We start from the raw sequence: 27,622 nt of genomic DNA, 5'->3' as shown, positions 1-27,622 counted from the left end.
TACAAAATAGGAATTATTTATATTTTCCAAAAGAAAAAACAAAAAGAGTTCCCAACTATTGAAACATCTCTGCTGTAAGAAGTGACTAAATAGAAAGGGACAGGGCTGGCCCCGGACGGCCAGAGCAGGTACAAACAGTGTAAGAACCACGGAGCAACTCGGGGACGTCGCACGCAACCGTCAGCAACAGTGGAATTCATCCTGGGGGGCTCGGGGGGGCTTCTCTTCCGTAAAAAAACAGGGAGGAGAGGGGAAATAAAGGAGGGAAAAACGCCTGGAACATTTCCCACAAGGTTTAGAACAGAAACCGTCGGTGCTGCCGTGGGCTCCAGGGCTCGGCGGTGCTGCCCCAGCACGGCTTCCCCGCCCCGGCCGCTCCGAGCTGAGGTTTCGCAGGAAAAGGGCTTTTGGAACCGTTGGTTCTGTTTGTGGTGGACACACACAAGTGCTAAAAACAGCAAATTCATCTCCTGGCCGAGGGCACGGCGCGCCCGGCTCGGCCGTGCAGCGTTTGCCATAAATACTCCTGGAGCTCCCCTCGGGGATCTCCTCACCTCTGCCCGCGCTCCTCCCGCAGCGGCCGAGCTCTGCCCGGGCCGAGGGACGAGGGCTTGGGTTTAGGATTGCTTCAGCCGCTTGCGGGGCGGGCCCAGGAACGGGCACTGCGCTGAGGCCAGCGAGCGATAGGCCTCGGCCACCAGGTGAGGGTGAGACACCACCATGGACTTCCAGCCCGACGTCTCCATCACGTCCGAGGCGTGGCTGGAACACAGACACACACGGCTCAGGGAGCGGGAATAACGGGAATGGGAGAATGGGGAGCAGGATCACCGGGAAAAGGGAGCAGGATAACTGGGAAAAGGGAGCAGAATAACTGGGAATGGGGAGCAGGATAACTGGGAAAAGGGAGCAGGATAACTGGGAAAAGGGAGCAGGATAACTGGGAAAAGGGAGCAGGATAACTGGGAAAAGGGAGCAGGATCACCGGGGAAAGGGAGCAGGATAACTGGGAAAAGGGAGCAGGATAACTGGGAAAAGGGAGCAGGATAACCGGGAAAAGGGAGCAGGATAACTGGGAAAAGGGAGCAGGATAACTGGGAAAAGGGAGCAGGATAACTGGGAAAAGGGAGCAGGATAACTGGGAAAAGGAGCAGGATAACTGGGAATGGGACCAGGATAACTGGGAATGGGACCAGGATAACTGGGAAAAGGGAGCAGGATAACTGGGAAAAGGGAGCAGGATAACTGGGAAAAGGGAGCAGGATAACCAGGGAAAGGGAGCAGGATAACTGGGAAAAGGGAGCAGGATAACTGGGAAAAGGGAGCAGGATAACTGGGAAAAGGGAGCAGGATAACCAGGGAAAGGGAGCAGGATAACCGGGGAATGGGAGCAGGATAACTGGGAAAAGGGAGCAGGATAACTGGGGAAAGGGAGCAGGATAACTGGGAAAAGGGAGCAGGATAACTGGGAATGGGGACCAGGATAACTGGGAATGGGGAGCAGGATAACTGGGAAAAGGGACTGGCATGAGGGACCTGGAGCAGACCAGGATTAGGGATTGGGATGACAGGGAACAAATGGATCAGGGACCTGGATAATGGCAGCAGACCAGGATTAGGGATTGGGATGACAGGGAACAAATGGATCAGGGATCTGGATAACCCCACAGGTTCTTCCCAGGGCCCTGAGGAACTCCAGGTTCCCCTCCTGGGCTCTCCCAGGTGTCTGAGGGGTTTGGCCCCATTCCAGGCTGGGAGCTGAGGAGGAAAAGCTGCAGCAGATTCCAGGTGGGATGGCAGAACACGGAGCTCATCCCAGCCCCAGCTCTCGGCACAGGAATGGCTGAAATCGATATAAAAAGCACGGAAAGAACCGCGCCGGGTGACAGAAATGTTCCATTTATTAAAGCTTGGCGGGGATTTTCCATCTGCTGCTGGATTGAGGGCTGGAATCAATCCCTCGGCATCAAATCATGGAATGCTTTGGGGTGGAAGGAGCTCAGAGCTGGTCCAGCCCCAAGGGCAGGGACAGCTCCTGCCCATCCTGGGACACTTCCCGGGTGATTCCAGGATCAGAACTCCCTGCTCCTCCCCTGCCTGCAAGTTCTGGAGATGCCAGGAAGCTCCAGAGCAGCTCCCAGGCTGTTCCCAGTCTGGGGAATGCTGGACAAAGCAGGGATCACGGGGAGGGAACCCAAAAACAACAGAGGAGATCCTTCCCTGACGGGCCAGGAGCCTCCCACAAGGAACATCTGACAACAAACCCTGGAATGCTGGGGCTGGGAAGGAGCCCAGCCTTGGTTTGTTTGGAGTGAGCAGTGAGAGGGGAAAGGGAAAAGGGGAGGAAGAGGGGAGGGTTTGGATAGCTTGGAGCAATTACTCACTAATTAATGAAGTCCACGGCCTGGGTTTTGAGCTGGTCTGCGCTGTGCAGGTCAGCCAGGATCAGGATCTCAGCCGCGTTCTCCACGGACAGGTTACTGCAGAGAGCATCCTCACACATCACCTTCAGCCTCTCCAGGGCATACTGGGGATAAAAACATGGAATTACACCTGGAATTACACCTGGATACTGCCCCTGCATCCTCACACATCACCTTCAGCCTCTCCAGGGCATACTGGGGATAAAAACATGGAATTACACCTGGAATTACACCTGGAATTACACCTGGATACTGCCCCTGCATCCTCACACATCACCTTCAGCCTCTCCAGGGCATACTGGGGATAAAAACATGGAATTACACCTGGAATTACACCTGGAATTACACCTGGATCCTCACACATCACCTTCAGCCTCTCCAGGGCATACTGGGGACAAAAACATGGAATTACACCTGGATACTGCAGAGAGCATCCTCACACATCACCTTCAGCCTCTCCAGAGCATACTGGGGATAAAAACATGGAATTACCCCTGGAATTACACCTGGATACTGCCCCTGCATCCTCACACATCACCTTCAGCCTCTCCAGGGCATACTGGGGATAAAACCATGGAATTACACCTGGAATTACCCCTGGATCCTCACACATCACCTTCAGCCTCTCCAGGGCATACTGGGGACAAAAACATGGAATTACACCTGGAATTACACCTGGATTCTCACACATCACCTTCAGCCTCTCCAGGGCATACTGGGGATAAAAACATGGAATTACACCTGGAATTACACCTGGAATTACACCTGGATACTGCCCCTGCATCCTCACACATCACCTTCAGCCTCTCCAGGGCAGACTGGGGACAAAAACATGGAATTACACCTGGAATTACACCTGGATACTGCCCCTGCATCCTCACACATCACCTTCAGCCTCTCCAGGGCATACTGGGGACAAAAACATGGAATTACACCTGGAATTACCCCTGCATCCTCACACATCACCTTCAGCCTCTCCAGGGCAGACTGGGAGAAGCCCATGGAATTCCAGCAGGGAACACCTGCAGGGCTGCTCCTCCAGGAACACTTCAGGAATGTTCCGTGCCCTGAGCTGGGATCCATCTGTGGGATCTTGGCCACGGGATCGGCTCCATGGCTATAAATTGATTTCCTGATCTCCTGAGGTGAGGTTTTGATGGAGATTTCCCTGGCCAGGACTGGGTTTAACTGCAGTTTGTGAACCCCATTTTCCCTGGAGCCCGGCTGATCACAGCAGCAGAGCACTCCGAGTTTTCTCCGGCAAATTGAGAGGCAAATCAAATTTCTTTGCTAATCTGTCTCAATAAATAAATAAAGCAGTTTATGGGGCCAGCCATGGGTTTGGATAATCGCCTCCAAATGTAACAAACAGGGCTGGAGAGAGCTCTCTCCTCCCTGCAGCCACTTCTTAGTTCTGGTTTTGCTACAAATAACTCATTTTTAATTACATTGTTGGCCCAGAGTGGCCACTGCGGGCTCTGAGCAGCAACATTTCCCCTTCCTCCTCCTCCTCCTCTAATCCCACCTCAGCTCCCCCTGCCCCAGCAGCTCCTGGGGATGAATTTTGCTTGGTTTTGGGCTAATTCCAGCTTTTTCCTCAGGGACAGCAGAGCTCTGAGGGAGCTGCTTCAGTCCCCGGGGTAAATATTGGGTGCTTTGTGCATTGGAGAGGTTTTTATTCCTGCTTTTAAGGCAGGAATGAGCTGGAAAGGGAAAGCCAAGGAAGCAGGAATTAAAGCTCTGCCTGCCCTCGCTGCTGCTCCTCCTGGAGGAGCTGGGAGCCCCCAGGCAACACCTTGGGATATTGGATAAATGTGGAATATTGGATAAATGTGGAATATTGGATAAATGTGGAATATTGGATAAATGTGGAATATTGGATAAATGTGGAATATTGGATAAATGTGGAATATTGGATAAATGTGGAATATTGGATAAATGTGGGCACGGCTGTGACCCATCCTGGAACCTCCTGGCTCTGATTCCCACCTCAATCCCGGCTGGAATGGAGCTTCCCCCCACAAACCCAGCTCTGGATGAGCCCAGGGACACAAAGAGCACCCCCAGCCCTGGAGAATCCCGGGATTCCAGAAGGGAAAATCCCGGGATTCCAGAGAGAAGAATCCTGGGATTCCAGAGGGGAGAACCCCGGGATTCCAGAGGGGAGAACCCCGGGATTCCAGAAGGGAGAACCCCAGGATTCCAGAGGGGAGAACCCCAGGATTCCAGAGGGGAGAACCCCAGGATTCCAGAGGGGAGAACCCCAGGATTCCAGAGGGAAGAACCCCAGGATTCCAGAGGGAAGGACCCCGGGATTCCAGAGGGGAGAATCCTGGGATTCCAGAGGGGAGAACCCTGGGATTCCAGAGGGGAGAATCCTGGGATTCCAGGGACTGCACTGGGCTCTCACCCCCAGGGCAGGGGGAGAATCCTGCAATTCTGAGCCATTCCAGGGATAAATCCAGGATTCAGGCTCCAGATTGGATCTTTCCCCAGCACTGAGTCACTTTTCAGGGAAAAAAACAAGAAGAAAAAGGGAATAGTTTGGGTTGTAAATGATGGATTTTCAGGGGTTAACAGAACTGTCACTCCCATCCCTGGGGCTGCAGAGGGGAGGGGGGAAAGCCCCAGGGAATTCCAGCAGAGCCCCAGGGAATTCCAGCAGAGCCCCAGGGAATTCCAGCAGAGCCCCAGGGAATTCCAGCAGAGCCCCAGGGAACTCCAGCAGAGCCCCAGGGAATTCCAGCAGAGCCCCAGGGAATTCCAGCAGAGCCCCAGGGAATTCCAGCAGAGCCCCAGGGAATTCCAGCAGCTCCCAGGAAAAGCAGGGACTGGCACTGCAGCAGGAAAACCAAGAGCACTTTCCACTCCTGGATTTCCAGAGCCTCAGGGCTGACAGCAGGCAGGGCAGGAGGAGAACTGTTTGTCCAGACTCAGCACTGCTCCGGGGGTTTGGGAATAACCACATGGAAAAACATCCCTGGGTCTGCTCTGTAATTGTCTCCTCAGCCCAGCTCGGATCATGCTGAACAGGCTCTTCTGGGAGCTCCAAAAAATCCTTAAAAATGAGCAGTAGAGCAAAAATTCCTGATGGTTTAATGGGAAGATCTGCAGCAGAGTCCTCTGGAAGCTTCAAAAATGCTTCAAAAGAGCAGTGGAGACAGGAATTCCTGCTGCACCTCCAGCTGTGCAGCTCCAGCTGTGCTCTCTGCCATCCTGACGGCCCAGCTGCGCTTCCAGGATTCCTTGAAAGCCCCAATTCCAGGGAACCTGCCCATGGCAGGGCTCTGGGAGCACTGTGGAAAGGAAAGCCCACGGCATTCCCAGCTCCCCCAGCATCCATAAATCCCTGAGTTTACCTTGTCAGCAGCTGCCAGCAGATCATCAGCCATCTTGTCCAGGTTTGGGGCCTTCCCGGTGTAGATGAAGCACATCATCTCCTTAAAAACCTCGGGCTCCACGTCGTTGATCTCCACACGGTTCTGCAGGGGGAAACACAGCCTTGGGGGCTCTGCCAAGGGCTCCCCCTCACCCTGCAGGGCCACAGGGACACCCAGAGCAGGGCAGGAACTTGGGAAAAACAGCAGGGGAAGGAGGGGAAGGAAGGAGGAAAAGAGGGGAAAAGAGGGGGGAAAAGAGGGGGGAAAAGAGGGGAAAAAAGAGGGGGGAAAAGAGGGGGGGAAAGAGGGGGGAAAAGAGGGGGGAAAAGAGGGGGGAAAAGAGGGGAGGAAAAGATGGGAGGAAAAGATGGGAGGAAAAGATGGGAGGAAAAGATGGGAGGAAAAAGAGGAAAAGAGGGGGGAAAAAGAGGGGGGAAAAAGAGGGAGGAAAAGAAGGGGGAAAAGAGGGGGGGAAAAGAAGGGGGAAAAGAAGGGGGAAAAGAAGGGGGAAAAGGAAATATGTGGATGGAGTAAGAACAAGTCCAAGCTGTATCCCACAATCTCCACTTCTCCCTTCCCGAGGGAACAAAGGGACCCTGCTGCCCTCAGGAGCAGAGAGGTGTCCCCTCTGTGGCAGGGGATGGCCTGGCAGGACCGTTCCCAGCGGGAATTCCCGAGGAGCCCCGTCCCCTCTCACCTTTTTGCTCTCCTCCATCTCGTGCTCGAACATGGCGCTGAAGACGGGGGAGCGCGCTGTGGGGACACACACAGACACACAGACAGACAGACACACAGACAGACAGACACACAGACACACACGGATCCTTGGCAATGCTGATCCTCAGCAAGGGCTGCCTGCTGCTCCCAGCGCTTCCCACCACCACTGCCTGGGGAATGGAGCTCCCACAGAAACCCCGGCTGCCCCTGGCAGTGCCCCAGGCCGGGCTGGACAGGGCTGGGAGCAGCCTGGGACAGGGGGAGGTGGCCCTGGGTGGGATTCAATCCCTTCCTACCCAACCACTCCAGGATTCCATGAATGGGACAGATGAAAGGGCATTTTCTGGAACATTCTGGGTGGGTTGGTCCATAGGCAGGAGCTGCACTTGGTACTGGGGGCTCCAGGAGAGCTGGAGAGGGACTGGGGACATGGGATGGAGGGACAGGATGCAGGGAACAGCTCCCACTGCCAGAGGGCAGGGATGGACGGGATATTGGGAAGGAATTGTTCCCTGGGAGGGTGGAGAGGGCTGGGATGGGATTCCCAGAGAGGCTGTGCAAGTGAAAGTGAGCTGGCCAGGGCTTGGAGCAGCCTGGGACTGTGGAAGGTGTCCCTGCCATGGACGAGCTCTGAGCTCCCTTCATCCCAAACCATTCACCCCCATTCCCTCCATCCCAAACTATTTCCCACATCCCAAACCACTCCCTCCATCCCAAACTATCCCTTCTACCCCAAACCATTCCCTCCATCCCAAACCATCCCCTCCATCCCAAACCATTCCCCTCCATCCCAAACCATTCCCCCCCATTCCCTCCATCCCAAACCATTCCCCTCTATCCCAAACCATCCCCTCCACCCCAAACCATTCCCCTCCATCCCAAACCATTCCCCTCCACCCCAAACCATTCCCCTCCATCCCAAACCATTCCCCTCTATCCCAAACCATTCCCCTCTATCCCAAACTATCCCTTCTACCCCAAACCATCCCCTCCACCCCAAACAATTCCCCTCCACCCCAAACCATTCCCCTCCACCCCAAACCATTCCCCTCCATCCCAAACCATTTCCCACATCCCAAACCATTCCCCTCCATCCCAAACCATCCCCTCTACCCCAAACCATTCCCCTCCACCCCAAACCATCCCCTCCATCCCAAACCATTCCCCTCCACCCCAAACCACTCCCTCCATCCCAAACTATCCCTTCTACCCCAAACCATTCCCCCCCATGCCCTCCATCCCAAACCATTTCCCACATCCCAAACTATCCCTTCTACCCCAAACCATTCCCCTCCATCCCAAACCATTCCCCTCCACCCCAAACCATTCCCCTCCACCCCAAACCATTTCCCACATCCCAAACCATCCCCTCTACCCCAAACCATTCCCCTCCACCCCAAACCATTCCCCTCCACCCCACCCCACTCCCCCACCCACCTGCCAGGATGGCTTTGTGGCCCTTGAACTCCTGGCCAGCCACGCAGAGGCAGCAGTCGGTGAAGCGCGAGTTCTCCCAGAGCCCGCCCAGCTCGTCGGCCAGGCGGCACTCGGGCACCTTCACCATGTTCATGGTGTTCTGCCCCGAGATGTTCACTGAGTCCTGCACCACGCTCACCTGGGGACAGCCACACTCAGATCCTCGCCAGGGATCCCCCAGCAGGGTCCCAGAGCCCGCAGCCCGCCCGCAGAGCTCGGCCCCGCGCCCGGGCAAAGCCGTCACAAGGTGTCTGCAGGAAGGGGAACTGCATTTTTGCTCTTTCCTGGCTTTTTCCAGACACCACACCTGACCCAGTTTTGCCTTCCATCCTTGTGAAACCTCCCCAATCAATAATGCAACAGCCACCAGGGGAAAGGAGGGACACACAGAGCTCCCAGACCCCACAGGAGCAGGCTGTGACCCCCCAGTGCCCTCCTGCTTCTCCTCCCAGCAGAGTTCAACACTCCAAAACAAACCAAACCCCACCCCAAGCCGAGCTGAACAAACCCCAGCTCGTGTCACACAGCCAGGGGGGGCTGGAGGAGGCACATTCCCAATCCCTGCTCCAGAGCTGAGGAATCTCCTGCACAAGGGGCTCCTTAGGAGGAGCCTGGTGCTTAAAGCCGGGTAAATTACTCAAAGCTCAGTGATTAATTGTGCCCTGCTGCAATCAGGAGTGATGGAGGGGACTGGCAGGGAAGCTGAGGATTCCCTGGATTTGCTGTCCAGCCCAAGGGAAATCCCAGTTCTGTTTGTGGCCATGGGAGAGCAAGGGAAGCTCCACAGGGAAAGGAGAAGGGAAGCAGGAAGTGAGAGAAGGGGAAAAGGAAAAAGGAAAGGAAGAAGATCCCAGCCTTGGATGCCAAAGCAGACAAGGATTTGCTCCTGCCATGCCAGATTCTCCTTTCTCCTCCCATTTTGTGTTCAAGGAAGGGCTCCCTCCATCCCCAGGAATTTCTGCTGCTGCTTAAACATCCTTGAGATGTTTGTTCATTTAAACACGTGCATGATTGTGATGGCCAAAACCTGGAAAAAAAAACCACCCCAAAAACAAACCAAAAACCCCCCAAACATCCCAGCTGTCAAAGGACTTTGAAGCACTTCTTTTATTCCTGGAAGAAAACACAGCAAAAGAAAAAGACTCCCAGGAAAAAAAAAAAAAAAAAAACAGTGCAGGAGATGCAAGGAGAGAACAACTTGTTCTGCTCTCTTCTGGCAAAAAAAATCAGCTCCAGGAGGGGGTTTGCAGTTAAAAAGACAATGGGAGTGAGGCAGGAGAAGCTCTGAAGACACTAAATTAGCGTTTCTATTTGCTCATTAAGGTTTTTCAACTTAAATCTCTGGGTTTGGAAATAACTGGCTGCATCTTGGCCTGGAATAGCACAAGTGAAATAATAATGATGTTGTAGAAAAACACAAACACAGTGAGCAGAGGATGGTGATTACTGTAAAATCCCCTTTCTCACATTCTTCTCTTTGCTGGCTGTGCAGAGCCACTGAAGGAAATAAAGAGAAGCTCTCCTTTATGGAGCAGGGCGCTTCCCAGAGCAGATCCGGGCTGTGATCATCCCGAGCGAGCCCCAAATCAAGGAGCACAAACAGAGGGATGGGAACAGCGAAACAGCGGGAAATGATCCTGAAAGCTGCTCAGTTCCCATCATCACTGCAGGGAAAAGCAGGAAGCAGGCAGAGAGGGATGGATGAGGGAGACAGGCACACCCAGAGCAGCTGGAGCTGTCTGGGGCTGGAGCAGGGCTCACCTCACAGAACAGGGTCAGTTTGTCATCTGGCAGCAGCCCGTTGGCCTCATCCAGCAGGAAATCTCTCCTGATGAACTTCTTGAAGCCCCAGTCCTTGCCTTGCACGAAGCGATAGGCGCGCTGGCTCTCTGCGGGATAGGCCTGGCTTAGCACAAAGCCTGGCCCAGCTCAAAGCCTGGCCCAGCTCACCCGGGGGGCTTCACACACTCAGGGGGTCTCACTCACCCCAGGGGGGTTCACACACCCAGGGGGTTTCACACACCCAGGGGGGTCTCACTCACCCCAGAGGGGTATCACCCCACAGAGGGGTCTCACTCACCCCAGGGGGGTTCACACACCCAGAGGGGTCTCTCTTACCCCACAGAGGGGTCTCACTCACCCCAGGGGGGTCTCACTCACCCCAGGGGGGTTCACACACCCAGAGGGGTCTCTCTTACCCCACAGAGGGGTCTCACTCACCCCAGGAGAGTCTCACTCACCCCACAGAGGTTTCCCTCACCCCACAGAGGGGTCTCACTCACCCCAAAGGGGTCTCCCTCACCCCACAGAGGTTTCCCTCACCCCACAGAGGGGTCTCACTCACCCCAGGGGGGTTTACACACCCAGAGGGCTCTCACTCACCCCAGAGGGGTCTCCCTCACCCCACAGAGGTTACCCACTCACCCATGGCCTTGGTCTCCTCTCCCTTGGCGTTGAGGATGGAGAATTTGAACTTGGCCCTGACCTCGCTCTTGGGGCAGCTGACCAGCAGCAGGTACAGGGACAGGTAATCCTTGCTCTCCTCGTCCAGGCCCTTGGGGTTGACACGTAAACACCTGCAAAAGGGGGATTGGGGATGGGGGCAGCTCAGGGATGCCTCCAAAGGAAGGGCTCTGGGGGATTTTCACAGCTGCACAGCCCCAGGGGAGCACAGGGGGTGAAAGGAGCAGAGCTGGGGTACAGCTGAACCCCCACACTGGGAAAAACACCCAGGAACGATGGGCACCCCAACAAATCCCTGGGAATAGAGCAGGGAGAGGGGCTGGAACCGCTGAGAAACCCCCTGGATAGTGATCCTCGCAAAAGGAAAGTGAAATAAATGAAATGGAGTTTGAGGAAGTGCAACAAATGCAGGGAAATGGTTGATAAAATTCCACAGGAGGCAACAGCAAGGAACAAGGGATTTCTGGAAGGCTGGTGGTTCTCAAAAAAAAAAAAATAAAAAAAAATACCAGGGTTAAAAGGAAAAACTCCTCCTGTGTGAAGAAAAGGCAGGAAGAGGCTCTTCCATGACCTGAAACTCGACACAGAATCCACCAAGAACAAAAAGCAGACAGATAATGAACAGCTCCCACACACAGGGACCAAATCCACAGCTCCAGATGTTCCAGGGAGAGCAGAGGGGACAAAGGTGGCAGGAACAAAGGCAAGCACAGCTCTGGCACCCAAAGGAGAGAGCTCACACTGTATCCCGTGGATACAGCTCATCCAGGGGCTGCTTCCCCACTGCAAAGGGAAATTCTGAAGGGTTGAACCAGGAACCAGAGCCCATGGATGCACCAGGACATGGCTCAGAGCAAAGTCCACTCTGAGTTACTGGAAATGACTGAGGGCTCAGGGGAGATAAGGGAGGTTTAGGGGAAAGGGAAAGGCCCCAAATGAGGTCAGCATGAAGAGGCAGCAGCCCCCAGGCAGGAGCAGGGAGAGGACATTGGCACTTCCCTCATCCCTGTGTTCTCCATGGCCACTCACAGACATGTGAGTGACCACAGGGAATTCACAGCAGGAAAAATTCACTTTTCAAGGCTGTGGAGCACGAGGGGCTGGAGCTGGGAGGGTGAAATGGGCTGTGCAGCCTCCCAGCCTCACCTGGGCTTGTCCCAGCAGCCAGTTTGGAAGGGAAAAGTGGTTTGTGTGCAAACACTGCTGGGGTGTTGGGGCTCTCATGGCGGGAGGACGAGGTTTCCATGGATTCCTGCTGTCCCCAAAGCCCACCCCAGCCAGGACAAAGCCTCTCCCTGTCCCCAAAGCCCACCCCAGCCAGGACAAAGCCTCTCCCTGTCCCCAAAGCCCACCCCAGCCAGGACAAAGCCTCTCCCTGCCTCTCACCACTTGAGCTTGTCGTTGGCTCCGGAGGAAAAGGTCGAGCTCTTGATGACCTCCCCCATCTCCTCCCGGCAGAAGCTGAAGTTGTTGATGGTCCACATGTAGGAGAACTTCACCACCTTGATCTGGGGGAGAGACCACGAGCTTCAGGCCCAGCCCTGCACAGCCCAGCGGGCCAGGGGGACACTGGGGGGATCCAGGGGGAACTGGGGGATCCAGGGGAGGCTCTGGGGGATCCAGAGGGGCACTGGGGGGCTCCAAGGGGCTCCAGAGGGGCACTGGGGGGCTCCAAGGGGCTCCAGAGGGGCACTGGGGGCTCCAGGGGAGGCTCTGGGGGATCCAGAGGGGCACTGGGAGATCCAGAGGGGCTCTGGGGGATCCAGGGGGGCATTGGGGGATCCAGAGGGGCACTGGGGGATCCAGGGGGGCACTGGGGGATCCAGAGGGGCACTGGGGGCTCCAGGGGGGCATTGGGGGGCTCCAAGGGGCTCCAGAGGGGCACTGGGGGGCTCCAAGGGGCTCCAGAGGGGCACTGGGGGCTCCAGGGGGGCACTGGGGGCTCCAGGGGGGCACTGGGGGATCCAGAGGAGGCTCTGGGGGATCCAGAGGAGGCTCTGGGGGATCCAGGGGAGGCTCTGGGGGATCCAGGGGAGGCTCTGGGGGATCCAGGGGGAACTGGGGGCTCCAGGGGAGGCTCTGGGGGATCCAGAGGGGGCACTGGGGGATCCAGAGGGGCACTGGGGGCTCCAGGGGGGCACTGGGGGATCCAGGGGAGGCTCTGGGGGCTCCAGGGGAGGCTCTGGGGGATCCAGGGGAGGCTCTGGGGGCTCCAGAGGGGCACTGGGGGCTCCAGGGGAGGCTCTGGGGGATCCAGGGGGGCCCAAAGGGCACCAAAAGCAGTGGCTGCAGCTCCAGTGCCAACACAACCTGGGGCTGCTGTAAATGCTGTGTAAGTGCTGTGTAACTGCAGTGTGTAACTGCTCCCTGGTGTAACTGCAGTGTGTAACTGCAGTGTGTAACTGCTCCCTGGTGTAGCTGCAGTGTGTAACTGCTCCCTGGTGTAGCTGCAGTGTGTAGCTGCAGTGTGTAACTGCTCCCTGGTGTAGCTGCAGTGTGTAGCTGCTCCCTGGTGTAACTGCAGCCCCAGCAGGGCTCTGCTGTGCCAGGACAGCTCACCTGGGTGTAGCACCAGCTCTCGGCCACGGGCCCGCTGGACATCTCTGCCGGAGGGGGGGGACTCGGCACCCTGGACATCGCCAGCTTGGAATCGGGCAGGGGCCACAGGCAGCAGGAAACAGAGCTCAGCTGCACCTGGGGAGAGACACAAACCATGGAAATCAACAGCCAGAACAGAAACAGGGCTGAATTTCACCTGGAGAGAGACACAAACCACAGAAATCAACAGCCAGAACAGAAACAGGGCTGAACTTTACCTGGAGAGAGACACAAACCACAGAAATCAACAGGAGCACAGAAATGGGGCTGAATTTCACCTGGAGAGAGACACAAACCATGGAAATCAACAGCCAGAACAGAATCAGGGCTGAACTTCACCTGGAGAGAGACACAAACCACAGAAATCAACAGCCAGAACAGAAACAGGGCTGAACTTCACCTGGAGAGAGACAGAAACCATGGAAATCAACAGCCAGCATGGAAATGGGGCTGAATTTCACATGGAGAGAGACAGAAACCATGGAAATCAACAGCCAGCACAGAAATGGGGCTGAATTTCACATGGAGAGAGACAGAAACCATGGAAATCAACAGCCAGAACAGAAACAGGGCTGAATTTCACCTGGGGAGAGACACAAACCACAGAAATCAACAGGAGCACAGAAATGGGGCTGAATTTCACCTGGAGAGAGACACAAACCACAGAAATCAACAGCCAGAACAGAAACAGGGCTGAATTTCACCTGGAGAGAGACACAAACCATGGAAATCAACAGCCAGAACAGAAACAGGGCTGAATTTCACCTGGAGAGAGACACAAACCACAGAAATCAACAGCCAGAACAGAAATGGGAGCTCAGCTGCACTTGTGGACCACAGAGAGACAGAACCCATCAGAACTGAGGACAGATCAAACCAACTCAAAGGTTTCAGTGCTGAGGACAGGAATTTCTCTCTCCCCTCTGAAGCCCTCCAGAAGGTGGTGTCAGACTGAAAGGTTCCACTGAAACATCTCCAGCACGGCCAGAGCAGGCTGGAGCCCAGGGATTTGGGATTTGGCAGAGGGAAGAGGCAGGGCTCGGTGTCCTGCAGCACCTCACACACGGCAGGAACACGGATTCCTCCAGCAGGAGCAGCAGCCAGGGAAAGCAGGGAGGGATTTTGGGATTGGCCACCTGTCTGCACGCTGAGCAACAAGATGGTGAGGGATGGAAAGGATTCAGCAGGAGGAAATGCAGGGAATAAATAAATTAGGCATGAGAACAGGCCACGAAACTGGATTGTGCTGTAATAATTGCAGTGATTTTAGTTTTTAACTAACACCTTTTTGCTCGTCGTCACACGAGGTATTCTGCTCTCTGAAAATGCAACTTTTATTTAAGAAATGTTGTAAGGATGGATTAAAAAAAAAAAAAAAAGACATAAAACCGACTTAAAATAACTTTGGAATCCTCTGAAACAGCGATTCCATGGCCCCTCCACGCATCCCTGCTGGGATTCTCCATGATCTGGGTTTGACACTCCAGGGGTCACCAGGTGTCACCTCCCCGGCAGAGCTGGCACCTCTGAGTGCAGCTGGACGGAAAAGCACGGCAGGCAGGGAGGTTTGAGGGAAATGTTTGGGAAATAATTCAGATATCACGGCTCAGGAGAGGCAGGGACACGCGTCACGCACGGGCAGAAGTATCAAAACACACAAAACAAAACAGAAAATATTATTTTATGGCCCCCTGTGTACAGTGAGAGTTTTCTTGGCTATAAATAACAAACTCCTGGCTCGGGACAGAGTTAAAATCACAGCTGAGAGCAGAGTGATTCGCACCCCGTTCCCAAGCACTTCCAGATGGAGATGTTGGATCCCAGGGGCAGAGCCAGAGCATCGGGGGAAGCAGGAAATGTCCCCTTGTCACCTCACCTGCCACAGGTGGGCACAGAAACTCAGCAAAGAGTCCTGGAACAGAGCCCGGAATGACCGGATTTACACCCAAAAAAAAATCTGTCATTTTCTGCTCCTCGGGATAGACCAGCTCCCTCCTAAGAAAGCCAGCAGGAATTCCTGGGAATTTTCACTTCCAGCCAGGTTTGCTCATGGAAAGGGAACTCGGGGGAGGCTGGGAAGGAAGATTTTTAATTGAGGGTTTCAAAAGCTGTGTGGCTGCACCTGGGGCCAGCAAAGCATCAAAGAGAGCCCGGGAACAGCGCAGGGAGAGGGAGCAGGACGGGATAATTGGAGCAGGAAAAGAAGGGATGAGGCAGGAAAAGCTCCTTCACCTCCCTGCATCCTTCAAAGCCTCGGGAAGGGCAGCAGAAGGTGGGGGTGGGATGGGAAAAAGGGGAAAAGGGCAGGGAATGAAAGGGAAGAGCTGCAGGGATGGGATGGGGCAAAGGGGAAAGAACAGGTACAGAGGTACAGAGATGGGAATGAGCCCACAGGGATGGGAATGACCCCATGGGGATGGGAGTGACCCCATGGAGATGGGAATGAGCCCATGGGGATGGGAATGACCCCATGGGGATGGGAGTGACCCCACGGAGCTGGGAGTGACCCCATGGGGATGGGAATGAGCCCATGGGGATGGGAATGACCCCATGGAGATGGGAATGAGCCCATGGAGCCGGGAGTGACCCCACTGAGATGGGAATGACCCCATGGAGCTGGGAATGACCCCATGGGGATGGGAATGACCCCATGGGGATGGGAATGAGCCCATGGGGATGGGAATGACCCCATGGGGATGGGAGTGACCCCACGGAGCTGGGAGTGACCCCATGGGGATGGGAATGACCCCATGGAGCTGGGAATGACCCCACGGAGCTGGGAATGACCCCATGGGGATGGGAATGACCCCATGGGGATGGGAATGACCCCATGGGGATGGGAATGACCCCATGGAGCTGGGAATGACCCCACGGAGCTGGGAATGACCCCATGGAGCTGGGAGTGACCCCATGGAGATGGGAATGACCCCATGGGGATGGGAGTGACCCCATGGGGATGGGAATGACCCCATGGAGCTGGGAATGACCCCATGGAGATGGGAATGACCCCACGGAGCTGGGAATGACCCCATGGAGCTGGGAGTGACCCCATGGAGCTGGGAATGAGCCCATGGAGATGGGAATGACCCCATGGAGCTGGGAATGAGCCCACAGGGATGGGAATGACCCCATGGAGCTGGGAATGAGCCCACAGGGATGGGAATGATCCCACGGAGCTGGGAATGACCCCATGGAGATGGGAGTGACCCCATGGAGCTGGGAATGACCCCACGGAGCTGGGAGTGACCCCACGGAGCTGGGAGTGACCCCATGGAGATGGGAGTGACCCCACGGAGATGGGAATGACCCCATGGAGATGGGAGTGACCCCATGGAGATGGGAGTGACCCCATGGTTCTGCTATTCTGCTGCCCCACCACCTCTGGGGAAAGAACTTCTCCCTAAAATCCCTCTTAAATCCCTAAAATCCAGCCCAAATCCCTGCTGACACAGCCCTCGGGTCCTGTCCCTGCTCACCAGAGAGAAGAGCTCAACACTCCATCATCACTCAGCTCCTTCCTCCCACAGCAAGCAGCGAAAGGACATTTAAAACCACGAAAACAACAACAAAAAAAGAATCCAATCTATTTCCAGATCAGCTTCTGAGCAGCAGCAGCTCCTCTGCCTCCTCAGGGGTACAAACACCTCTCCCCACAGCAGTTTCCTGCCCCGTCAGGCGTTTCTGGACTTGGCCACACGTTTTTATTTCAGGGCTCTCAACTCCAGGCACCGACACCTCCCAGCAGCAGCTCCTGGGCTGAGGATGAAGGAGCAGCTCTCTCAAGAAAAGGGTTTTGGCCGTTCCCGCTTGTTTGTTTTGGGCTTTCTCCATTTTCTGACAGGTTTTTGCTGTGTTTCCTCCCTGCACCGAGCAGCAAACCCCAGCAGAGCGAGGCTGGAGGAATCAGCGAGATCTTACATAATCCTCCACCCGTGCAGCAAATCCAGCCGGAGCCGAGCAGGGATCCCCCAGAATTCCCGTGGAATTCCCACACGTGGAGCTCCCACGGCACAGCCCCGGCTCTGACCTGCTCGGGGAACCGGAGCACTCCCAGCTCCCTGCCCGGGATAGCTCAGGATTGGGATGATCCCGAGTTCCCAGGGGTGACCCCGAGTTCCCAGGGATGACCCCGAGTTCCCAGGGATGATCCCGAGTTCCCAGGGATGACCCCGAGTTCCCAAGGATGATCCCGAGTTCCCAGGGATGACCCCGAGTTCCCAAGGATGATCCCGAGTTCCCAGGGATGATCCCGAGTTCCCAGTGATGATCCCGAGTTCCCAGGGGTGACCCCGAGTTCCCAGGGATGATCCCGAGTTCCCAGGGATGATCCCGAGTTCCCAGGGATGACCCCGAGTTCCCAGGGATGACCCCGAGTTCCCAGGGATGACCCCGAGTTCCCAGGGATGATCCCGAGTTCCCAGGGATGACCCCGAGTTCCCAGGGATGACCCCGAGTTCCCAGGGATGATCCTGAGTTCCCAGGGATGATCCCGAGTTCCCAGGGATGACCCCGAGTTCCCAGGGATGACCCCGAGTTCCCAGGGATGATCCCGAGTTCCCAGGGATGACCCCGAGTTCCCAGGGATGACCCCGAGTTCCCAGGGATGACCCCGAGTTCCCAGGGATGATCCCGAGTTCCCAGGGATGACCCCGAGTTCCCAGGGATGACCCCGAGTTCCCAGGAGGCCGGGAATGAGCAGCAAACCCCACGGGGAAATGCTGGGCACTGAGAAATCCCCCTGGGAACAAGCTCAGCCCGCAGTCCCTGCCCAGGAGAGGCTCAGCTGCGCTCCCAGGTTAAACCCAGAGCTCCCCAGCGCTGCCCCAGTGGAAAGTGGGCCAGGAGCTGCTCGGTGAACTGGGTTTAACGTTCTCAGGGATACCGGCGGCACCGGAGCCTCCTCCACAGGAGAACAGCAGGAAGCTGGAGTTAGGATGGCACAGGAAATAATGGTGTTTGGAGCACTTCGGTGTGGGCTGGCACGGCAGTGATGCCCTCACTTTAAACCCCATCCCTGAGCTGTATTTGTGCCCATATCCCCGAGGTTTTGGGGAGAGAAGGGGGAGCTTTAGAAGAGGAACTGCAGCGAATGAGGCTGTGAAAAGCGGGAGCGCTTTCCATTCGATGGGCACAGCTCTGTGTCACTGTCCCCTGCTGATCAGGATGACACCCTCGGAGCACTTCTGAGTCCTGAGCTCAATCCCACCCACAACTGTGGCAAAAAGGGGGGAAAAAAACCCATCTGCTTCTTCTTTATCACAACAAAACAAGGGACAAAATGACACCAAATGCTTGTGGGCAGCTGGTTGGAAAATGTCACTGAAAGAGAAATCAGGTGGATGTTTTACTTAAATAATTCAGGGTTTAGAGTTCTGCTTTATAAAGCATAAATAAGTGCCATTCTTCAGATTTGCACAGGGCTCCACAACAAGCCACCGCTTAGAACTCCAAAAGTGAAGTGAAAAAAAGAGGAAATGAGGGAAAAGTGTTTCTTTTCCTGATGTCAGGACGGTGCTCTAGAACCACAACACAAACACATTCAGCAATGCTGAGTTAGAGAGAGCTGACAGCAGATCTCATCACACCTGAGATTCTCCTGCCCCTCCAGGAGCTCCTGTCAGACCCAGACAATTCCATCTCCCACTCCAGGCACTCTGCTTTCCCTTTGGAACACCGGGAATGCGGCCGATGCTTGGCAGCAGCCCCAGCAGCGCTCCAGGATGGCCCCAGCTCGCCGGGAAAGGGAATTATTTCCCTTTCCACACTGCAGGATGATGCACCATTTCCTCCAAACAGCACCACAGGCCCGACACTCGCCTGGGGAGCAGCAGCAGCGATCCGGGCTCTGATTCCCAGCGAGCCCAACTTCCCTCCTGCCCCGGGAATGTGCTGGATGTCCCTGGCAGGCCACAACCTGTCACCCCTGAGCTGCTCCTCACGGCTCCGGCCCGCTTCCCTTTCTGCCGCTGCTGTTCCCTCAGCCGGCTCCAGGGTCCCCACAGCCCCTCTGCCCCGGCCTGCCGAGCTCCAGCAATCCCCGCTCCAGCATTTTCCCCAACTTTTCCCCGCCGCACCCCCCCTCGTCCCTCAGGCCCTGCGCTCCCCCCCCACCTCCGCCTCGTAACTCCTTCCCCTCCGCTCTCACCTCGCGGCCCGAGGAGCGGCCCCGCCGGCGGTGCGGCGCTGCTGGGAGGCCGGAGGGAGGCGGGGAGCGCTGCCCGGGCAGGTGCGGTGTGTGGGGACGGCCCCCGGACCCCGCAGCCCCCTCAGGAGACCACCAGCAGCAAGGGATCACTATTTGGCAGCATGTCCTCCCGGGCCGGTCTCCGCCGAGCGCGACCCGGGGATCACTATTGCGCAGGTGCCCGCAGCAGCTTAGCGCGCATGCGCGCGGTGCCGGGGCGGCGAGCGGGGGGGGGGCCGGGGATATGGCGCTGCCCAGCGCTCCCCTCACGGCCGCGCACGCGCACTGCGGGACTGGCGCCGCCGGCCACGCCCACCGCCTTTTATAGCCGCGCGCCCGTCGCGCGAGACCGCTCCCCCCCCACACACACCCCCGGCACGAGCACGCGCGGCCCGGCCGGTCCCGCGCACGCGCGTTCCGGGACGCCTCCCTTTGTGGCAGCTCCCGCCGCTCCTGCGCTCTCCCAAGGGATCACTTTGTGGCAGGGCAGCGCTGGGCGCTCCTCCTGCTGCCCCGCTGATGAATCCATGGCTGGCAGCGCTGGGCGCTCCTCCTGCTGCCCCGCTGATGAATCCATGGCTGGCAGCGCCGCGTCCCCCGCTGTCACCCACGGCACCGGGTTGCTGCTGTCGCAGTGCCGTTCCACCGCCCGCATGGCCGCCGCTGAGCCCTGCCCCACACGGACCCCGCAGGCGGCACCGCCTGGCCACCCTCCCTGGGGAGGTTTCTGGACGTGCCATGGCCCCTTCCCTCACGGCTCCATGAGGGGACACCTGCCTGAGGGAATGGCGGGAACCATCTCCCCCTTCCCTCAGGGCTCCATGAGGGGACACCTGCCTGAGGGAATGGCGGGAACAATCTCCCCTCAGGGCTCCATGAGGGGACACCTGCCTGAGGGAATGGCAGGTGTCATCTCCCACCATGGTTCCATGAGGGGACACCTGCCTGAGGGAATGGCGGGAACCATCTCCCCTCACGGCTCCATGAGGGGACACCTGCCTGAGGGAATGGTGAGAACCATCTCCCCTCAGGGCTCCATGAGGGGACACCTGCCTGAGGGAATGGAACCATCTCCTCTCACGGCTCCGTGAGGGGACACCTGCCTGAGGGAATGGCGGGTGTCATCTCCCCCTTCCCTCAGAGCTCCATGAGGGGACACCTGCCTGAGGGAATGGAACCATCTCCCCTCACAGCTCCATGAGGGGACACCTGCCTGAGGGAATGGCAGGAACCATCTCCCCTCAGGGCTCCATGAGGGGACACCTGCCTGAGGGAATGGCAGGAACCATCATCTCCCCTCAGGGCTCCATGAGGGGACACCTGCCTGAGGGAATGGAACCATCATCTCCCCTCAGGGCTCCATGAGGGGACACCTGCCTGAGGGAATGGCAGGAACCATCATCTCCCCTCACGGCTCCATGAGGGCCTGGCTGCCAAGGGAATGGCGGCTGCTGTTTCCCCTCACAGTTCTGTGAGGAAGTGTTACCAGAATCCTCCAAAAACGTCATGAGAAATAAGACTCCACCCCTGTTTTCCAGTGTTATCAAGCGAGGCCTGGCTTTCTCCTTGGCCCCGGCTCATGCGAGGCTGACAAAGTTCCTCCACACCCAGGCTGATACAAAACTTTTTTACTTATACATTTCCAGCAAAAGAAGCAATTCATTTATTGGTATGGCTCTTCTTTGCTAATTTGTAGTGGTTTGTAAGCAGTGAAGCAAAGATGTCATTGTTATCAGTCATTAATTACCTGAATGTTTGTAGAGAAGTTTATCCAGGGCCAGCTTTCCCCTCCTGCCCCTTCCAGCCTCGGGGTGAATTCATTCCATGGCACACAAAGCCCCCCAAGAACAGAATTAACCAGCTTCTTTGGCACAGCCATGTTTATTGAAATGGGAAATGCAAAATATTTTTGTCATCTCTCTCCTTCTCCCAGGTGAGAAATGCTTCTGGTGGCCGGGGGCTGCCGCATCCACCTGGCTCCTGGATTATTGGGAATGTTCTCCGCAGCGTCCCGGCTTTTCCTGGCAGGTGTCTCCTCCAGTCCTTGGAGCAATCCTTGGATCCTGCAGCGTTCCTTCGTGTCCCCAAGCGCTGCCCGTGGTGACAGAGCAGCAGGTGATGAAGAAATGGCTCTGTGAGGTGCAGGGCTGCTGTTTGCGTTCCCCACATTTCTCCTGGAAACCGCTTTCCATTCTCTTCCCATTCCCATTTTATATTCCTAGCTAAGCTGTGGGTTTTTAGCCATGTGTTTCTCCTCTCAGGGCTGAAGTGGCAGAGGAAATTACAGCACCAGTTTTACGGACAACAAAGAGATCCCCCCTCCTCCCCGGCAGCCTCTCTGTAACCAGAACAAACAGAAATTCTCCTTTAATCCAGCACTGGCCGAGTGGCGCTCCGCAGTGGGGAACTCAAGCTCTTTTTCAGGTTCTCCTGATCAAAATTCCCTTGTTCCCAGGAAGTAGAAAATTGAATTGGGCACCTGTGGAAATGGAGGTGGAATTTCACCTCTCCTCCCTTTGCAGAAGTTGTTTAGGCTCAGCTCTGTCCCCCTCGGTGGCTGGGAGAAGGGAATTATTGTCACTTCTCCATGTCTGGAACACAATTCTGTGATAAATAAACAATTCCCGGCGCTTGAACCTTGCCTGTTGGGATGGGGATTTTGGTGTGTGTGAAGGGAGAGCTCCGAAATCCCAGCTCTGGGGACAATTCCCAGCTGGATGGGAGGTGGCATCTCCCTGTGACAGGGACACCAAACGCTGCTGCAGCCCCAGGTTTGGAGGTGTCACCTCTCCCAGTGTGATTTCCACGGGAATCTGATTAAACCGATGGCTCCGAGAGGAGCTGTGTGCAAGAATTTTAACTAGCTGCTGCTTTTTAATATTCACTTCCTCTTCGGGTTTAATTATTTTGTTCCTGCGTTTTCCCTTTCAATTTACTAAAACTCCAGAAATGTAATTAGGGAGAGGCTGAGCTGCAGAGAGCTGCCAGCGCTTCTCCAGCGTGATTAAATGGAGCAGCCCTGCCTCCAGCGCGGGGCTGCAGGACAGGATTCCAATCATTATCCCGTTATCCAGGAAGGATCTGCGGCACGTCGGGATCAGAGTTATTGGAAATGCAGCACTAATTAAACTCCCCTATCAGCAGAGGATGAAAACGCAGTTATTTCATTATTTCCCGGATTTGCCGGCTCTGTTACCAACCCAAACAAAGCCCAGCTCAATCACGGGGGGACACTTAATGAGGCTTTAATTTGTGCAGCTCTCGGGGAGGCAGCTGAAGGTGCTGCTCCCCACCTGTGGAGCCCCTTTCCCATCTGGAGAGCTCCGGGAGCGCCGTGCCAGGGATTGCCGTGGAGCCTGGGCTGCCTCTGGGGAGCTGCCTTTGTGTCCAGCCCAAAGCCCGCGGCTGTCGCTGTTAATGGACGTTTTCTGGCCATGGCTAATTAGGGATCCATCCTCTCCCCGCGCTGTTTCCATGCCTGGCACAGCTGCTGCTCCCCACCAGCCCTCCCGGGTTTTCTCCTGGCACAGCAGCCCCGGCTCTGCCAGCAGAGCTGCTGCACCCTGCAGAGCCACGGAGGGACGGGAACATCCAGGGAACGGGAACGGAGAGCAGGGATGGGACAGGACAGGGACAGGAGTGGGACAGGGATGGGACAGGGGTGGGACAGGGGTGGGACAGGGATGGGACAGGGGTGGGACAGGGGTAGGGACAGGGATGGGACAGGGATGGGACAGGACAGGGACAGGGATGGGACAGGGATGGGACAGGACAGGGACAGGGATGGGACAGGAATGGGACAGGGATGGGGACAGGGGTGGGGACAGGGATGGGGACAGGGATGGGGACAGGGACTGGACAGGGGTGGGACAGGGATGGGACAGGAGTGGGACAGGGATGGGGACAGGGATGGGACAGGGGTGGGACAGGGGTGGGACAGGGATGGGACAGGGGTGGGACAGGGGTGGGACAGGGATGGGACAGGGATGGGGACAGGGACGGGACAGGGATGGGACAGGGATGGGACAGGAGTGGGACAGGGATGGGACAGGAGTGGGGACAGGGATGGGACAGGGACTGGACAGGGATGGGGACAGGGATGGGACAGGGATGGGACAGGGATGGGACAGGGGTGGGACAGGGATGGGACAGGGACTGGACAGGGATGGGACAGGGATGGGACAGGGATGGGGACAGGGATGGGACAGGGATGGGACAGGGATGGGACAGGAGTGGGACAGGGGTGGGACAGGGATGGGGACAGGGATGGTGGGACAGGGATGGTGGGACAGGGATGGGGACAGGGATGGGGACAGGGATGGGACAGGGATGGGACAGGAGTGGGGACAGGGGTGATGGGACAGGGATGGGGACAGGGATGGGGACAGGGATGGGACAGGGATGGGACAGGGACTGGACAGGGATGGGGACAGGGATGGGGACAGGGATGGGACAGGGGTGGGACAGGGATGGGACAGGGATGGGACAGGGATGGGGACAGGGGTGGGACAGGGGTGGGACAGGGGTGGGACAGGGATGGGGACAGGGATGGGACAGGGACTGGACAGGGATGGGACAGGGATGGGACAGGGATGGGGACAGGGATGGGGACAGGGATGGGACAGGGACGGGACAGGGATGGGACAGGGGTGGGACAGGGATGGGACAGGGATGGGACAGGGATGGGGACAGGGATGGGACAGGGGTGATGGGAACAGGGATGATGGGACAGGGATGATGGGGACAGGGATGATGGGGACAGGGATGATGGGGACAGGGGTGGGACAGGGATGGGACAGGGGTGGGACAGGGGTGGGACAGGGATGGGACAGGGATGGGGACAGGGATGGTGGGACAGGGATGATGGGACAGGGATGGGGACAGGGATGGGGACAGGGATGGTGGGACAGGGATAGGAAAGGGATGATGGGAACAGGGATGGTGGGAACAGGGATGGTGGGACAGGGATGGGACAGGGATGATGGGAACAGGGATGGTGGGAACAGGGATGATGGGAACAGGGATGATGGGAACAGGGATGATGGGAACAGGGATGATGGGAACAGGGGTGGGACAGGGATGTGAGCAGGGGTGTGCCAGGGATGGGACAGGGGTGTGCCAAGGTAAGAACCCAGAGGGTTCCAGGGTTTTCATCCTCTCTGAGGCTGGGGAGGGGCTGGGATGGAACTCCCAGAGGAGCCGTGGCTGGCCCTGGATCCCTGGAAGTGCCCCAGGCCAGGCTGGATGGGGTTTGGAGATGTGGCAGGGGCTTGGAGATGTCCCTGGATGTCCCTGGATGAGCTCTGAGGTCCCTCCATCCCAAACCCACTCTGGAATCCTGTGATGGAGGCTCCCAGATCCCAAACCCCCAGGGATCAGCCCTTCCATGAGAGAATTCCTGCTGCTGTGGAGGTTCAGTCCCCTCTCAAACCATTCCGAGCTCCCTGCTCTGGGCATTTCCCACCCACATTTCCTCCCCTGACTCCCAAACCCCTCCAGAAACCTTCACTGCTACTGCCATTAAAAACCACTTTTGTTTGGGAGAAAACAAACCCTGCTCAGAACAAACCCTGCCCTGGAGGTTTTAATTGCAGGGAATCTGCTGCCTTGCTATTTTTACCTGGATTGGAGACGCATCAAAGCCGATTTTGGAGGAGAGGAGGAACTCAGCCTTTAAACTGACAATGGTGAGCGAGCAGCTCCCCCAGCCCTGAGCTTTGGTGCTCGTTAGCAGCGGCTCCTGATGAGGCTGCTCTTGTTTTCCAGGCTGCTTTTGATCCCGGACTCATTAAAACCCGATCCTGCTGTGGGATTGTTTCCCTCTCCCCAAACCTGTGGGCTGGGGGTGTTGGATTCTGAGCCCCACGAGCAGGAGCTGCTCTGGGTGGGAGCTCAGAGCCCAGCCCGGCTCCCTCCCGACCCCAACCAGCCCAGGGCCACCCTCACAACACAACAAATTAACAAATGAGGGCTTTATTACCCCGAAATACCGCGGGTTTGGGAGATTTGGAGCGGAGTTTTCTGCTGGCCGTGGGGAGAGGCCGCTGCTCCTGCCCCAGGGCCGCCTCCAGGCTCCTCCTGGGGGCTCCAGACAGGGATTTCATCAAGGGAAAATCCCAGTATTTGCTCGGATGTGGGGACAATTAAACCAAACCTGCAGGGAAGCAGATCATTAAACCATCAAATCATTCACCAGCCTGGAAACCTCTCCTCGCTCTCCCCAAAACATCCTCGGGGGATTTCAAAGGAACGCCGAGATCCCAAGGGAATAACAACAATTCCTTAATCCACCTTTACTCTGCGGTGATTTACAGAATGATCTCCATCCCTCCAAAAAACATCCAAAAATTCCGTCCCCTCCACCTCCCTCTCCAAACATTTGGGGTTTTTTTGGCTTTTTTTGGTTTTTTTTTTGGGAACCATCTGCTGCTGGAGCTGCAGGAGGAGCTGGGAGAAGCAGCGGGGATGAAAGGAGAGGGAGCGGAGCTGCCAAATTCCCGGCTGCGGCTGCGGGGGCTCGGCTCCCACCCCAGCCTCACCTCCCGGGGCAGCTGCGGGCACAATTCCAGCGGGAATGTTTTCCAGGCCAGCTGCCCGGGAGGAGCAGGGGGAGGATTCCAGCTCCAAACCCGGCTCTGCTGGCGGCCGGGAGGGAATAAAGGCGGTGAAAATGGGGGGAAAGCTGGAGAAAAGCCGTGTTTGCGGCTGGGGCAGGGATTGCACAGGAGCTGCTTTCGGTCGGGCTGGGAATGGTTGGGAACAGAGTTCCCCCTGCCGGTAATCGAGGACTGGATCTGGAAATCTCAAACCGGGGTCTGGAGCCAGGAAAAGCCGGGAGGGAGGAGAAATGGGATGGGTTTGGAGCTGCTCCGCACCTGCCCGGGCACCGAGCGCATCCCCGGCCTCACCTGGAGGGGAGAAATCCCCGGGAATTCCCTGCGGGAATGTCCTGCCCAGCCAGGCCGGCCCCAGAACATTCCAGAGCCTCCCTCCTGCCCCAAAATTCCTGTTGGGAAAGAGCTCCTTATCCCAGAGCTGTGCAGGCAGAGGGAGGGAGCTCCCAGGGCCGAGAAAAGCCCCAAATCTTTGTTTTCCCTGGATTTGCATCCCATGAACTGCACAAGGTCCGCTCCAAGCTGGGACTGAGCCGGCCCCGAGGGGACCCTGAGCACCGGGATTTATCCCTTGGGAATTCTGAGCTGCCTCCAGGTGCCCTTCCACCGGGAGCCGTGGGATGGATGGGGCTGGAAGGGAGCGTAAATCCCATCCAGCCCCAGCTCCTGGGATCCCAGGCTGCATCCAGGGATGGAAGGGAGCGTAAATCCCATCCAGCCCCAGCTCCCGGGATCCCCGGCTGCATCCAGGGATGGAAGGGAGCGTAAATCCCATCCAGCCCCAGCTCCCGGGATCCCAGGCTGCACCCAGGGGTGGAAGGGAGCGTAAATCCCATCCAGCCCCAGCTCCCGGGATCCCAGGCTGCATCCAGGGATGGAAGGGACCATAAATCCCATCCAGCCCCAGCTCCCGGGATCCCAGGCTGCATCCAGCGATGGAAGGGAGCGTAAATCCCATCCAGCCCCAGCTCCCGGGATCCCAGGCTGCATCCAGGGATGGATGGGGCTGGAAGGGAGCGTAAATCCCATCCAGCCCCAGCTCCCGGGATCCCAGGCTGCATCCAGGGATGGATGGGGCTGGAAGGGAGCGTAAATCCCATCCAGCCCCAGCTCCCGGGATCCCAGGCTGCATCCAGGGATGGATGTGGCTCCCTCGGACACTTCCCAACGGGAATAAACCCCTCAGGCCTCGGTAGCAGGAATTCAAACCCCTTTTTGCCCTTCCCTGGATGTTCTGGCAGCTCTCGGTGCATCCCTGGCCCTTCCCTGGGGACAGGAGGAGTTTCCTGACATTTCCCCCCAGTCCAAGCCCGGCCTCGGGGAGTGAAAAAGGAGCAAAGCCCAAAACCCAGGGAACAGGATCTTCCCTCTCCCAAAGGGCCTCGGGGAAGAAAAAGCAGCAGAGGATGGGAATTCCTGGAATCCCACCCTGGATCCTTACTAAACCTCCTGAGGGCTCATTCCCAGCTGGATCCAGGCAGGAACATCCCAAAGGTTTTTTGGGAGGGGTCAGGAACGAAGAGAGCTGCTCTGGAAATCCCTCCTGGCACGGCCCTGGAGCCTCCTGGGGATCCCATGGGATGGGAGAGGAGCTGCCCCGAATCTGGGGAATTCTCCTTTCCTGGGAGCCAGGACAGGGCTGGGGCAAATCCCAGGGGGAGAGAGGAAATCCCAGGGGGAGGGAGGAAATCCCAGGGGGAGGGAGGAAATCCCAGGGGGAGGGAGGAAATCCCAGGGGCTGCTCCCACCCTCTGGAAAAGGCCACAG

The 27,622-nt window shown here is 57.0% G+C and overlaps 1 protein-coding gene across 9 annotated transcripts; it reads right to left on the bottom strand.

Moving 5' to 3' along the window:
- SPOP (speckle type BTB/POZ protein) lies at positions 1 to 27,611 on the bottom strand. 9 transcript variants are annotated; one of them, XM_058857830.1, is made up of 12 exons: positions 19,203 to 19,495; positions 13,019 to 13,153; positions 11,846 to 11,967; positions 10,421 to 10,572; positions 9,758 to 9,885; positions 7,958 to 8,135; positions 6,501 to 6,556; positions 5,783 to 5,905; positions 3,347 to 3,410; positions 3,177 to 3,279; positions 3,040 to 3,098; positions 2,936 to 2,961 (listed from the first exon to the last, which is right to left on the bottom strand). In XM_058857830.1, the coding sequence occupies exons 2-12, from the start codon at positions 13,094 to 13,096 to the stop codon at positions 2,951 to 2,953; spliced, it is 1,074 nt and encodes a 357-aa protein (XP_058713813.1). In that variant the 5' UTR covers positions 13,097 to 13,153; positions 19,203 to 19,495; the 3' UTR covers positions 2,936 to 2,950. The 9 variants fall into 9 exon arrangements, 5 of the variants coding, with proteins under 5 accessions (XP_058713812.1, XP_058713813.1, XP_058713815.1 ...); XM_058857829.1 differs by lacking the exons at positions 2,936 to 2,961; positions 3,040 to 3,098; positions 3,177 to 3,279; positions 3,347 to 3,410 and adding exons at positions 1 to 762; positions 2,385 to 2,527 and having other exon boundaries at positions 19,203 to 19,478; XM_058857832.1 differs by lacking the exons at positions 2,936 to 2,961; positions 3,040 to 3,098; positions 3,347 to 3,410 and having other exon boundaries at positions 3,195 to 3,332; positions 19,203 to 19,489.
- Between the last annotated feature and the right edge of the window lie 11 nt (positions 27,612 to 27,622).

This window comes from Poecile atricapillus, chromosome 27 (genome assembly GCF_030490865.1).
Source record: "Poecile atricapillus isolate bPoeAtr1 chromosome 27, bPoeAtr1.hap1, whole genome shotgun sequence".
NCBI lineage: Eukaryota > Metazoa > Chordata > Aves > Passeriformes > Paridae > Poecile > Poecile atricapillus.
The sequence above is the reverse complement of the archived record's forward strand: the minus strand, read 5'-3'. Positions and strand labels throughout refer to the sequence as shown.